Consider the following 15,961-nt stretch of genomic DNA (forward strand, 5'->3'; position numbering starts at 1 on the left):
AAATGCGATATATTGTTAAACGAGTTGGTGGTTGTCTATTTGGAAATCGTTCTGCAAACCTTCGACGCACTTCTGTTGCCGACTGCACAACTTCCATTAAGCTTGCAACCACTCTTCTCTCCTCCAATGTGAGTCTGTCAGCCATGGGTACTAACAACCTGGAATAGAAAAGAAAACAGATTGTTCACATAATTTTGACTCACTCAAATAGTGTTCACATAATTTTAACTCACAAATAGTGTTCACATAATTTTGACTCACAAATAGTGTTCACATAATTTTGACTCACCCTGTACTTGGAAGGAGAACTTACCTTAACATTGCAAATGTTTACACAACTTGGTAGCTTCTCCAACTGTGGAAATCAAACCATGATCCTATAACCAACTTGGTAGCTTCTCCAACTGAAGACCTCAAACCATGATCCTTTGACCAAATTGGACGCTTCTCCGACTGCATGACTTCAAATTATGATCCAATGATCAACTTGGTAGCTTCTCCAACTGCAGACCTCAAACAATGATCTTCTTTGCAGAGAAAACTTAATATGACAATCAAACGACATGTTCAATACAACATGCCTTCTGTCGAATTGTATTTGAAGTTTATTAATATACTTGGAAGGAGAACTTAGCTTAACATTGCAAATGTTTACACAATAGAACACTATGCTGTTTTTAAGAATAAATATATATGTGCTCAGAAAAATGTTTTTTAAAATATATTCCTCATTAGGAGTTCCTGTTTTTTAAAATTTCGCTCACTTGCACCAATATGAATGTATTTTTTCACATTTTCTGTTAGGAAGGAGGAGGAAGGGAGGGGGGATAGTCCCTTCCAAAATGAAGCTATAATATTTTAAAAAACAGTCAAGCAAGTATTTGTTAAGAGTTAAACGAGTTTAAATTGTCAATTTAGTGTTTACTCTTTTCTTCCTATCAATATGAAAGTAAAACTATCAAAAGGTAACTTGATATTGGTTTGGATATTACTTTTCAGTACTACATGATACACAATTATAACACCATTAAGCCTTGTTTCCATGATATAAAAACTAAATATGCTGACCAAGGCAGACATTTATTTTATTATAAAACATAAACTAAACATAACGTTTCAACCTTCTAGCAATGTCTTCTTCGGACTCTGTATCTGGTTACGTTTGTACTTGGTACAGAGTCTGAAGAAGACCTTGCTAGAAGGTTGGAACGTTACGTTTAGTTTATGTTTTATAATAAAATAAATTTCTGCCTTGGTCAGCATATTTAGTTTTTATGATACACAAGCATTATCATAGAAAAAAAACAGGTATAGCAAGATAAGAGTCCATCCTCAGAACTTTCACAAAATTTGTAGTTTTTTCTGCAAATTTCGTTCCCATTATAAATTCTAATGATAAATTTGCACTTTCAAATCACTTTCAAATTTTCATGATATTTATTACTTTGCCTGGAACTTTCAATTACAGTAGTTTTAACATACTTCAAATCACATAAGATTCCTGATGTCAGTAAAAATAAGAAACATTAAGAGAATCAGTGAGTACACCCATTTCTTTTGTTTGTGTATTTATTTAGTGTGTTGGATGTGTTATTCTCAAAACATTGCAACTGCAGACACACTTTATTCCGTTCACAAATTTAGCACCAGTTTTATTCTATCATTGTTCAATACAAAATAAATCTCTGGTAAGTGTGGTCATGCGATTGAACGAAAGAACAATAAATTTGCTAGTTACTACCACATTTTATTTTGAGATTTAGTACAATATGTGACTGGTGAACAAGGAACAATTCTAGATATTTTTGGTAGCAATGAACTTTATCTGTAGAAAAGGGGAAATGTATCATCATGAAAATATTCTTAAAGAAATTAAAATTTATAAGAAAGTAGCATTTCCTTTCTCAGAAAATCAATTGTCTCGTTACTACCAAGTTGTTTAACATCTAATCTATATGGCTGCTTAGAATGTAAGAGTTCTGACACTAGCTGAATGTCAATTGATCAAATCAGAGGGCATCTCATGGTGCTTTTTGAATAACTACTGATTTTTTCATGGCACGAGAGCTTCTAAACCCATACAATTCAGCATCTCATGTAATTACCACTCCAAGAAGTGGTAAGTGCAATAAAACAAAATATTACATTTGAGACACTCTGCCGTTTTGTGACTAAGATCTAAGAAAAGTAGTAGATAGAGATTTTGTTTACCAATGTGAATCAACCATGCGGGCAAATTTTTTCCCGAGAGGACCACATCATCATACATTACTCACGGAAGGACTCACAATATGAGTGAGAATGTGGAAGCATAAGTCGAACTTATCGGTGAATATTTTTCCACAAACTGAGCAATTGTGATGTTCTTCTCCATTGTGAACTTGCATGTGAAGAAGAAGAATTTCATACTGTGAGAAATCTTTCTTGCAGTTTTTGCATTTAAAGGGACTCTCCTTTCTATGAACCCTGATATGTTCAGTATACGGAGACAAGAATTGGAAGATTTTTCCACACTCTGAACATGGCCAATAACCTCTTTGCCTGGCGGATGTTTGCTCTCCTGAAGTGCAGGCATCACTGCCCCTTGGTTCATCTTCAGATTTAGTTACTCCCAACTCTTCTGAACTGAACGCCTGATCTTCAAGCAATGATGTTACATCACCTTCCCACTTTTCAAATGGTTCCTCATAACCAATGTTTAATTTCCTGAAAATGGGGTAAGATACAAATATTAATTTTCGAAAGCTGGCTGTAATTATCACAAAACTGAGATACAGGTAAGTGGTTGATAATTAAACATTTTTTGGGGTGTATCAGCACACTGAGGCTATTTTAATCTTTCTATTAATACAGGGTGGGCCACAAAGAAGTAGCCCAGCTCCACAGTACCCATTTATCATTCATTTAAATGGATGTGACAAAAATAGTATGTTACCAAACCTTTAGGAAAAAAAAAACCTATTATTATAATACTTGTAACTGTAGTAATGGTAATAATACAGCAGTAGGTATACACTATCAACTTGCTCGTTGTTTCAGTCTGGGGCTACTTTTCATGGCCCACTCTGTTGATAAACATAAGCCTCTATGCAGAAACAGAACAGATTTCAGTCAGTGAATCACGAGAATGAATATTATTTCTACTAGAACAAATATTATAGAGGCAATTTAAAACATATCAAGGGACCCAAATCATAATGCAATTGATATAAATACAACACACAACACTTGAATCTTGATAAGCATCAGATCCTTGTTTGTGCCTGCAAGAATACAGTCTCCAGTATACAGGGGTGGAAACTAGTACTGAGGTAAAAATCTATGATTTAATTGACCAATATAACAAAAAAATATATGAAAAACTAACCAAATATTGACAAATTACTGACCTATTTAGGTAATGCCATAACCACTATACCATTGGGAAGGCACTGAGAAATTGAGATTGATTTGTTGTTTTAAGTCCACTTTATGCACAGTAAGGCTAATTGGAACTGGACCTACAGTTTAAAGTGGGATCTGAACCACTATGTGTCTCCATCGGGTATTGAACCTGGGACCTCTTGATTACAAGGTGACAAAATTACCACTATGCCATCTGGGAGGCTCAGAAAGAGAGATAGAATTCACCAAATATAGTGTTACATCTTGTGGTGTAGTGTTGTAAACATGATGCAAAGATCTTCAAGGAAATGGATATACAATTTGAATATGGGAACTTCAAATTTCATCTGAAGAAATAATTACTCCTGTTATGTTTATGTCAGAATAAATTATATGTTGATGCAAAGAGATGGACTTGCTGTGTATTAATGGCAGAATCTAGTTGAAAGCAATAAAATGTATGATGGAGAATGATTCAAGTTTTCATACATCTTTTGCAAAAGTAAAATGCATTACAGCAGTGTAAAACAATCCAATAAAATACAGTAGACATCAAGCTTAGTACAATTTCATGTAAATGTACTTTTTGGTTTAAATGATTTGGGGGAGATTAATAAACAAAAAGGAGGTACACACACAACTCACCTGCAACAATTATGAAAAAAAATAAATGGATTAGGCTCTCTAATGTCTCTCAGCTATTGAGACACCTAGCTAGAATATTAAAAAGAAGGCTATAGCATAGCACGTAATGCCTTTACCATATCTTCTTTGCCACTTTTGGCCAATTGCAACAATAAGGACAAATGATGATTAGATTAAATTGACGAAAAAACACTCACAAAGACCACCCCTGCCCAAGCCAGGACTTCAGGCGCGGAACTTCAGTGGTGAGATTAAAAGTTAATCACTGTATGTAAAATGAAGCCAGTTAATAGAGATAACAAAATGAAATTATGGGCACACAAAATGTGTTTATTACCAAATTAACCTACAGAGGTTCTTCCACGACAATATATATATATATATATATTTTTTAGTTTCAAATAGTGATTTCAATAATTGTTTTTGAAATGGCGATGTAAGTAAAAGCTGATTTCTATAAAAAATCTTGCATACATTTTAACTAATATAAGTGTAAATATACATTTTTGTACAAACTGAAATGCAATATTTAGACATTAATATTCTCAAATAATTTTTTTCTGAAAGCACTACAAAACAGAACTATCTATCCTATCCCTTAATATGGTAGAACTCTATTGTACGATATGAACTGAGTGGACACGTGCCATTAAATTAAGAAAAACTCATAAATATTACCAAAAACTACACTCTTGATGATTGATTGTCTGACATATCCACTACCTCTAAATAGACCAATTCATATTCTCTGCAATATGGATGGTACTTAAAATACTTGGCTTTTGTGCTACATAATAAAACGCAAACAAAATTGCTATATCTGAACACTGTCACTGAGAATACCAAGTTCACATTTATTGGATAACTCTAAATCAGACTAATTGAAACCAAATTCAATTTTCTCATTGTGTATTGAATCTGAGTACACTAAAGATGTCTAGTGTACTAGCTAGCTCTGTGATTTTATTTTGTGTGTGAGGGCTTTGTAAAACACAGTAAAAATAGTTTAATTATACACTAAGTAAAAACATACACACATGCAACTGAGATGACTTTCCTATCTAACATACACATTTTCTTGCAAGTGAAATTACAAAATTATTTGAACAAAATGGTCTAGGAAAACAGAATTTCTGAAACCAGTCAGGACATTTCAACATGTATCATTTTAACTCAAGCTCAATTAGGTAAAATGCATGAGGGTGTAGAGCTTTTCCAACCTTCATAAATTTACAAAAAACTCTTGGTTTGACTTGTAAATGTTATCTTCCATCAGAACAACCACAGAATATCAATGAGAATTTCACATTTTTCAATAGTATTTTTTTTTCTCTCCATTTTCAGACAGGATCATAATACCTTCTCAATAATATATCATGTATTTATTATCTGGTAGAATGGAACTTAATAATAAATAATTAAATGTTACAGAAACTATTTTAATTAAACATAGTTTTCACAAACTTGATTCAGATTGTTGAAAACTACAAAGAACATTGTAACAATATGAACTAAAATTAACACAGTTTTAGGATTGAGTCTAAAGTTATTTGACTTTTTTCTTTGCAGTTTCCTTTGTTGAGTGAAGGCTTTTCCAAAAGTTTCACAAATATGATTTCTGAAAATGAATTTAGCCATGTCTGTATGATACACTTTCTTGGGAGAATAATTTGTTGCATAATGAGCATCTATATGGCTTTTCTTAGCTATGGATCTGCATGTGGACAATGAGATTTGATTTTTGAGAGAAACTTCTGTTGCAAGTTGCACATGTGAAAGGCTTCTCTTTGTTGTGAATCCTCAAATGTACGTTAAGGTTTCCTTTATGGATGAAACCTTTGTTGCAAATAGTACAAATAAATGGCTTCTCCTTTGTATGAATCCTTGAATGCCTTGCGAAGAATGACTTATAGGCAAATGATTTATTGCAGACTGTGCATACAAATTGCTTGTTTCTGCTGTGAACTGTGGAATGTTGAAGGATCTCTCCTTTACAAGAAGATCCTGTAGATGATTTTCCTTGTTCACTGGAACATTCTGAATTATTCTGGGGCTGCTCTCGTACACTTGCTAATTTTGGCTTGTGTGATGATAATGACATGTGTTTGATTGATGTTGGTGTAACTCCCATCTTTCTATCTTTGAAGATTTTGTTCAAAAGCCTGCAAAATGAAAGAGGATAAAAAATATAGTCTTCTCTCCTAGCAACGGTTACCTACAACTTGAGCACTTGAAGATCAAAGTACTGCTGTGACAAGGGCTACATATAATTTCCAATTAAAGAAATGTCAACTTGAAACTAGCATTGCAGTTAATATTTAAAAAGAAAAAAAATACAACACTTGAATACAGGTTGATGCATAATGACAGATTTATATGTACACATTAACATCCTATGATATGCTATAATACAAATTAAATATGAAATAATTCTTGATGATTTCCTGGTGGCAAATGATGAAGAGGTTTTCTCAGGATATCAACCAGGTGATTTCAGATAGGCTTCCAAACTTTTGAGAGCTAACGTCACTCTTATCCTCAATCCCTGAAGATGAGAGTAACCTTAGCTCTCAAAAGCTCAGAAGGCTATCCACAAATCACCTGGTTGGTATCGCAAGAAAACCTTTTCATAAACAGATAATAGGTAAACTGGTGCAGCAGGGCCACCATTAGTGTTATTGTGTGTGATTTGTGTTGCTGCATAGGGCTCATGTTTACAAAATACTAATACTAATATTATTAAATCTTTTATTCACATTTATTTATTGCACATCAGAATCAAAGAGAGAAAAGAAACAAAACTTGTATTACTAATAGAGTACCATTTATAATAAGCTTACATAGTGAAGAAAAAGGGAACTGAAGTTTCAAATGGGGGACCATAAATATGATGTGAAAAGGTCTTGTGAAAAGAAAATTTCTGCCAGAAAAAAAAATTTCTTGTTTTGACTCCAAAATGTTACCAATTTCCTGTCATATACTTTTACTTGGCAGGGGTACAGGCACTATGATTCTTTCTGTGGAAGCTGAGAGACATGAAATATAAAGATGTACTGGCTCTGTAGTCTTGAGGAAACAATGAAAGTAAAAGGATAGATCCTGGCAGCAAAAATTGTCCCGGTCTGAAGCTGACTAGAATTTTCTCAAAACTGTAGTCAGTATATTGTGACACTTATCACAGAATTCAGATATTTACACCAACTCATTGAGTTGCAACAAGCAGAATCAACATTTCTGTCATAAATCGGAAAAATTAGAGCTGGTACCATCCCTGATGGAGTAGTGATAACATTGTGGCCTTGTAATCAAGGGGTCCTGATTCAATACCCAGTGGAGGCACATTGCACAGTGGTTCGGATCCTGCTTTAAACCTTAGGTCCAGTCCCAATTAGCCTATCTGTGCATAAAGTGTACTGAAAAAAAAAAAAACATTCAGATTCATGCATTGATGTGCCTGCTAAATAATATAAAGCACTGGTCTCATGTGACATTGACAGGATTGATGCATATTCCATTGTTTTCTAACATATACAAGACAGGCCCAGAAAGTAGTACCCCTTTGCTAATAATAAAAAAAAAAATAATGAAGTTAACTTAGTACTAAGAAATCAAGTTTCTCTGTAATTATTTACTACTGCGTCACTCATTTCACAAAATAAGAAAGAAGTTAGTTGAACAAAACCTTTTTACTCTAAAAGTATATCCTTGAGCTATTTTACTACATAGCACACATGGCATTGAGGCACTATTGTTTTGTATCTCCTCGTCATGTACTTTTCACACCAGTCCATTGGTGGAAGTATAATGTGTCAGCATAATGTGCATGTGGCATCCAAGGTTGCCTGGCATGAGTCAGTTGCGCTTAAGCTTTCGTGCAAGTTGCAACGCAGTAGTGGTTGTGTATGTGTTTCTGTGAGCTGTCAAGATGAACCAGAAAATCAAAAATCCTGCAACATGTGACGCGAGAGCTGTCATTCGGTTTATGTACTGGAAAAACTTTACCTGATATTAGATGTCCTTGCCCTGTGGGACAATATGTCCCTGGGATAATGAAAATTGCATCCTTAGCGTGATTTAATATTAACAATAACCCATGCTCAACAGCACCAGTAATGGGATGCCGTGGGGTCAGCAAGTCGAACTCCCCAATTTCCTCCCGATGGTGGGTTGCCACAGGTCCAATACACAGGATGAAAACCCAGAGAGTGAATCGAGGCAGACTCGAACACATGCCGTCCCGCAGTCAGAGTCCAAAGCACAGCACCTTAGACTGCATGGCCACGGAGGAGGACGATTCAATAAAAATCATAATTTTTATCCACCCTTCTTGTCTGGTTCACAGGCTCAGAACAAAATAAATTGTTTTCAATATCGTCCAGTTGCCGGAAGATCATGTAATTCATAGCAGAGCACAAACGCAATAGTGCTATTCTTTTGTGACTGACTGTATATTTTAAAATATTTAATTTAAGGTGCGGAATTTACATTTCTCATTTCACATAATGGGACTCGAAATATATCAACAAACACAAGTCTCAAATGTTACAGTATATATTAATTGTTAATTCTATAAGATTTTCAAACTCAAATTTACCTAATCAGTTTCAAGGTTTCTTATCCTGCAATAATTTTCCGTCTGTCAGATAGATTATTCTGTAACGAAGTAAATGAATTGAGATCATTCTGTTTTATTTTCCAAGCACCTATCTTTTCCTTCCTCGAGAAAAATAAAAGCCAAACTGTGAAAAACTTGCCTCAACACATTATTAAGCACATTTAAGTGCAATGGGATTTGGATTAATAAAAGCTGCAATTCTTCAAGTCTACGGAAAAAAAATCATGCAGAAATCACATATAATTCCCAAAGCCAATAATTCATGTATAATTCCAGGAATTCAAGGAATTCCTGGTGAGTAGCCACCCTGTAATTACATTGCTAAAATCATTATACTTATCAATTCTACAACATATTCTACACTTTAATCATTCTACTTTAACAATGCAGTTAGTCACACCAATCTAAATTTTCAAACCTGTTGTGACACAAAATAAAATGTAAACCAAGCCAGAAATTATTCCTTACATTAACATTGTCTTTATTCTTGACTGGAACCAATTGTGACAATGAAGGCAGTTTGTCTTTGAAATTGATAGGTTCCAACCTAGTAGAATAGAGGCAAGACGAATACAATAACAAAAAAAAATAATTTGGGACTCAAAAATTAATTTTCAATACATAATGAAAATACTTATTTCTGTCATAGAGAAAATGTTTATTATAAAAATATCTGAAGTTACGCACAGATGACAAGATAGTTTTATAAAAAGTATAATCTAGACATTTGTTTTGCTTATTTAATGAAAAATTTTGAAAAATAGAAACCTTTAAAACACACATTCATACATTGTGTGCTAACAAATTTCTAACACCAACAAAATATGTCACTTCTCCTCACAATGGTTAACTTAAATTCTGAATATTATATAATAGTACTGAAACTGATCTGATTCATTATATTCTCAAATGACCATTTACTTGAAACATAAATATATATACCATTTATAAAATGTGAAAGGAATAAGGTACCAAAGTAAAATACTTTTTTAACATTGAAAGAAATAACGTAAATAGTATATAAAGTTTGATATAAATTGATATTTGTTTCTGAAATGTGTATTATTTAAACTGTTGAAGTGAATAAAAATATAATCGAAACAGACGTCAATGTTTCAACCCATGAGACTATGATCCTCGTCAGGAGAAAATGGTTAACACTTGTGTAAAAATTAGTTCAAGCATGAAGTAGAGTGAAAAAGTGATTGGTGACAAAGCCATGAGTTTCAAGTTGTGAGACGATTTCCAGATTCTTGCTTCTTCATCCATAATATGACTTTCATATATAGTTTTTATACATCTCTTAACTGTCTTTTTCCTGAAGATACAAAGTTAATGGGCTGAAATGCTGTTGTTTGTGTCAGCATTTTACTAATTATATATGATTTAGTTCAATTTTCATTTGGCACAAAGAGCAACTGACCCAATAGAAGGGACTGCCAATGTGTCATTACAGGATGTTGGGTGCATTCTGAAGGACCTAACAAAACAAATGAATTCAATGAAGATAATTGGGCAAAAGTGCAGTTGCAGCAGTTCTGTTTATAGAAAGTTTCCGCATGGTGTCCAGCAGAAGACATGTACTTCTGGCAGAAATAAACGCTACTGCGGATACTGTTACTCATTTTAATCACATTACAAAAACAGTTAAGGCATACTCATGTTGTGCATGTCGCTCTCGGTTAAAATTATAATATACTTTCCGAACTAGTGCAGTTTAAAGAAATCATGCACCTGAGTTGCCTGCAAGCAGCAGACGATTCTCACCGAACAAACCGGCCTCCTGGCTGAATCTCGTCCTTGCATGAAATGCACTAAAGCACTTATGGAACAGCCAGTTACCATAACTTGTTCAACGGGATAAACTCGTGCAACTTTCGGAATGGGCCCCTTGTGAGATCCTCCACAATATTCCAATTTGACCACAGACCAATGACTAGCTCTAGCCCTGACTAATCTGTTACATTTTACGTTGACATTACAAATCCAAGATTACACAACTTTCAGAGACCTTAACTTACAATCATTGCACACCGCATCTAATGAAGGTACTGCTGTACAACTTCAGCTATCAAACACTAGCAATACAGACACATAATTACAATATTTGAACACTGTTGAAACCAAATATACATGTTCAATCTTATTTTATAAAACAACAATCTACAAACCTTTATAAAAACTAAATACATAATCCATAATACTTTACAGTTTTGCTTGCTTACAAGCATGTTTCAACAAGTTCCCAAGAGGGTGGTGGCAGAGGGCACTGAAATTAATAGATCTTCTACAAGTAAGTTTTGTGGAAAAGAGTTAGTGAGTCGCTTATGTCTAATTCGAGTTTTATGTGAAGAAAACTGAATGTAATGGCATTGTAATTGCTCCAAAATTGTGTTAAAAATTATAATATTGCAGTATTATTTTTCTTTCAGTATGTTTGTGGAGACAAGAATATGCATCTAGTTTCTTTCTTACTATGGAAAGTCTAATACATGTATCTGGCTACCGAGTGATTTTGTTTTTTGAGGGTTCTGCTGCATTTATGTCAAATATGCTAATTAGCATATACATGGTTTATCTTTGTTATGAATCTTCATATGAGCAATGAGAGTGCATTTATGGCGGAAACTTTTGTTGCAAGTTAAACAACTGTAAGGCTTCTCTTTGTTGTGAATCCTCAAATGTACGTTAAGGTTTCCTTTATGGATGAAACATTTGTTACAAGTAGAGCAATTAAATGGTTTCTCTTTAGTATGAACTCTTCCATGTACTTTTAGCAGGGAGTCATAGATGAATTGTTTACCGCAGAACTTGCATATGAATTTCTTCTTGCTGTGAGAACTAGTATGGTCAGTAAACTCCACCTTACTCGTACAGAGTTTTCGTGCAGGACAAGCCTCCTGCCTTCCATGTTCAGTGTTACAATCTGAATTATTTTTATGCTGCTCTTGTATATTTGTTGTGTTCAACTTCTCTGAATATAATGGCCAGTGCTTACGTGATCTTAATATATCTTCCCTGTGTATTTCCTTGTAGTTCTGGACTAGGAAGCTGAAAATGGAATAAGACAACAATATAGCCTTCTTTCCTAGACAAGACCACAACTAGGACACCATAACATACAAGCAAATTACGACCATATGACCACACACAATTTCCATTACGTTTCAACGTAAACATGAGAAAATGGAAATCGACCCAATACTTGTGTGTAGGTTGAGCTATAATTAGGGCCCAGACGATATCAATCTCAATGTAATCCGCCAATACCAGTGGTATCAGAATCGGAAAGTATCAGTTGGTTTTTACTTACCGATACAGGCCGATACTTTCTAGCATCTTGATCTTTCACGGAGTCTGCAAATTTGACATGTGGCACATTAGTAAAGTCAAATCATCCTCAAGGTTTCCATTTATTTTGCACCAAGATTGTGTGTGATTATGTAACAGCTACTTTAATATTCTGATGTATTTCTTGAATATTTTGAAGCAAAACCCTGGAGTTGCACCCACCAATATTTTGAAAAACTTTTCAAATTAATATGTACGTACATACTTAGTCCAGGGACCTCCTAAAGTGGTGTCTGCCTGGAGATCCAAATGGGGGACTATTTTATGTTAGGAATATCCATGATCTCATACTGCTGATATTTGACATAACTTTTTTACAGAGCAGAGTTGTCAGCTCTATACCTAAACCCCCAATATGATTGGAGAACTACACCTGTTGGTCAGCGGATCCCTCAGATCTGGCTGGGAGAACCACATAATAATCCACCAATCCTACCCCACCTCTGCCAATTGTGGGACACTCATAGAGTCCTCACAGAACAGTTATATAAATCCCAACAGAGCAAAATTTTGACAATTTCCCTCTGTTGGTTGACTAATGGGTCATCACATCCCTACGTCAGCATTCATTCCTATTCATATCATAACTATATTATGATATTCATACTACATATTTCATACTATATTCAATTCTCAAAATTTATTTTCTTGTAATTTCAGATATTAGCTGTAAGCTGAAAGCTACCGTGCATGAGGTAGTGACATTATCCTTGCTTCTTGTATTGTGTTGGAGATAGCATTGTAGCAAAGATACTAAGTGACATTCAAGTGGCCACGACAGACAAGAAGGTATCTCTCTCACGTACATATATATGTATGTATGTATATGTGTGTGTGTGGGAGGGGGGGGGGTAGGTGTGTGTGTGTGTTTTTTTTTATATTGGCAGTACAAGGTAACACTCAATGAACTGTGGAGGCAAAGCAATAAGACTTTCTGCAAGTCGTTGTGAGATTGCATTTGCAACCTTTCTGTATGACCGTTTAACACATTGGGGTCTCACGACGGGCATAGCCCGCAGTGCACTTAAAGTCAATGTCGACGAACGAGGGGCATAGCCCATCCTGCGGTATGCAATCGCTTTGCCGATTGAACGACGGGCTATGCTCGTACTTCGTCTCATGCGCCTGTTCATTCAAGCCCTTCTGTTGAAATTCCGACCTCTAGGTGACTCATGTGCTATTTTTATCTCACATCTGCGACTGTTTGTTGTCGGGTTGATGTACTGTGCATTGTTTAGAATGGCGTTGTTAGATCCAAACTGCATGGTGGAAATTCTGCATGAGGATTCTGCCTCAGAGTTTGATGTTAGCGCCGATTTTGATGATGCAGATGAATTTGAAGATTTGGAAGGTAGGTTATATTCATAATAATTATTGTCGACAATATAAACAGTGTTGCAAACTCTAGTATTTTATGAATGAAGTGGGAAGAGGTAATTTTTTGGGGTCTATTCATCTTGCCTCTTGCTTGATTCTCCTACATGCACTGATGTGTTTTTAGTTTTTCCATTTATTATTTTGTATAGTGTATGTCAAATGAAAATTTATTTTATTTATTTAGTTTATTTATTTATTTGTTTATTTTTTACAGATGACGCAGAACCAACTGATACATCGTCTGGTCCTGTCCTGCAGCCACTTTTTCATACAAAAGATAATTACTTGAAATTTGTAATTATTTTTTGTTATGTGTACATAAGAATTATTCTTATGCAAGATTCAAAAGATGTATTGATAGTTTATGTAGTTAATTATTGAAATTTCCAGATTACGAACTTAAAATATCTCTATATTAACATTTGTTACAATGTTGTACTTTTTTTCTTCTTCACAAAACATTGATGAAAAAAATATTAAAAAATGTCTGAAAATGAAAATAAAAGTTAACAAATTTTTGTTCATTGAAAAGAGGAAGTTTTGTAGGTTTAAGAAATATGTGGTAAATAAAAACAAATTAAAAATATTTTTTCTATGATTTTTTTAAAAACAACCAAAACCGCAGACCAGAGGTAAAAATGCTGTATTATGAGGCCAGATCCGAATGTGTTAACTCCAAGTTCGTTTTACACTATTGTTAGAATTTATTTTATTCCTGTCTAATAGAAGATTGGGATAAGTTAATACCCAGGCAATCAGCTAGTAAATAAATAAAAACAGTTGTGCTGTATATTCACACTTCCGATGGATAGAGTAGAAAAATCTCCTCAAGGATATAAGGACAGAAATAACAATAATACTAATATATTTGGAATTAATTTATTTATGAAATTTTAAAAAAATATTATTATTATTATATTAATGATTATTATTGATATTATTTCTATTATTCAAATTTCTTGCGACGCACATGTGAACAATTATGAGTGAACCCCACCCCCACCACCCTGAAAATCTTTCCTCCTATGGCCATGCCTTCCATCATCCATATTTTCATTTGCCACACTTGTTGTTCGTATAGAATATGCTTCTTATGCTTTACCCGTTACAATTACTTGAGAACCACTTGACGTATTACAATGTAACAAACGCCATTCTTAATGAATTTTCCGTACTTTCAAATGAGCTAAAAATAAAATGGGGTTTCCATTTAAAAAAAATTAAGTTTGTGTTGAAAACCATATTTCCTTACGTAGTTGAACGTATTGTGTCCACTAATTTCATGAGCCCCTCTCATACATATATATCTGCAAAAGCAGTTTTTCAATATTTATTGTTGTTTACAAAATATTTTCGGTGGTGATTTTAGGTGACTCACCCTGTATATCTGGCATTAATATTCAAATTCTTTTCATAAGAGAAGTCTTGTCTGTTGTGTCTGGAACAAATGCTACTCCAATGCATTATATTCATCAATCAACTTTCCCCACAATTCATTGCATGAAATCACACCTCCTGCCATATATCGGGCAAACAGATTAGCCAAAAGTAGCAAGCAAAGAATCAGGCGAGGCCAGGCTGGCTCGGTAGCTTGGTGGTTAGAGCAATGGCATTCTGTGCCAGAGACCTGGGTTTGAGTCCTGGTTGAGCATGCATTTTCGCTGAAAATTTATACTAAGTACATCTCCTGTGTGTGCCTAATCTTCAAGATCAGATCCTGTATTGAAAACATGCCTTGAAAGCATCGTGCATGTGGTCTTTGCAAAAATGATTCAAGGTATGATTATCATGAGCATATGAGGAATATGACCTGCATATATATTTAGAATGTTGGCTGTGGCCAAATCTCGAAGCAACGATTGAATGATAAATTGTTTTGAGCATGTAAGAATGATACTTCTCATTCACAATACATGACATATGCCACACTAGAGTACAAGGGGGAGAATGAGTTGCTACACAAGCAGTGTTTTGAGTTTAAGACCTCCAAGTTTATTCCAGCTTGTCAAACAAACTAACGAAAACATGCTTACCACCAGTTCCTGCAATTCTCCAACTAACTTAATAGGTTGGCCTCCCCAATGGCATCGTAACCCAGATTCCAGCTTCGATACCCGGTAGAGCACATAGTGTTTCGGATAGCACTTTAAACTGTAGGTCCAGTCCCGATTAGCCATCAAGTGGACTTAAAACAGAATCAAAAAAAGGGGGTGGGTCTGAATTACCATTTTCACTTTTTGTAAATGAGGATAGGAATTACCCAGCCTCTAGGACACAACAAATGCATCTTCTTTGATACCTGGGATTTTATAATACTAATCTGAAGTAATAAAAATAAAGTTTTTCTTACATGCAATAACAGGAAAAAAGGAAATGCTCTTGGTTTTATGACGTCCATGCTTCAAAGAGGATAAAATTGTACCTGTTATACACAACTAACAGAACAATGATAATAGGAATTGTAGCTTTACTGGCAATGTGATTTGAACAAGTGTTCTCGGGTTACCAACCAGGTTAAGTCGATGTTGGCTTCCAACGTTTCGAGCGCATACAATGCTCTCATCATTAGGGAATATAGAAATGGACACC

The 15,961-nt window shown here is 34.6% G+C and overlaps 1 protein-coding gene across 2 annotated transcripts in view; it reads right to left on the reverse strand.

Moving 5' to 3' along the window:
- Nucleotides 1-1,923: 1,923 nt before the first annotated feature.
- LOC145996914 (uncharacterized) overlaps nucleotides 1,924-15,961 on the reverse strand; it is a 103,556-nt gene continuing 89,518 nt past the window's right edge. The window contains exon 4 of one of the 2 annotated variants that reach the window (XM_083133484.1): nucleotides 1,924-2,706. In XM_083133484.1, the coding sequence (XP_082989610.1) occupies nucleotides 2,262-2,706 (445 nt within the window). In that variant the 3' untranslated portion in view covers nucleotides 1,924-2,261. Of the gene's footprint in view, nucleotides 2,707-5,432; nucleotides 6,192-15,961 lie in introns of those variants that run through there. The other variant, XM_083133483.1, reaches the window with a different exon arrangement.

The sequence above is a fragment of the Lepisma saccharinum genome, chromosome 13, assembly GCF_977018435.1.
Source record: "Lepisma saccharinum chromosome 13, izLepSacc3.1, whole genome shotgun sequence".
Taxonomy (NCBI): Eukaryota; Metazoa; Arthropoda; class Insecta; order Zygentoma; family Lepismatidae; genus Lepisma; species Lepisma saccharinum.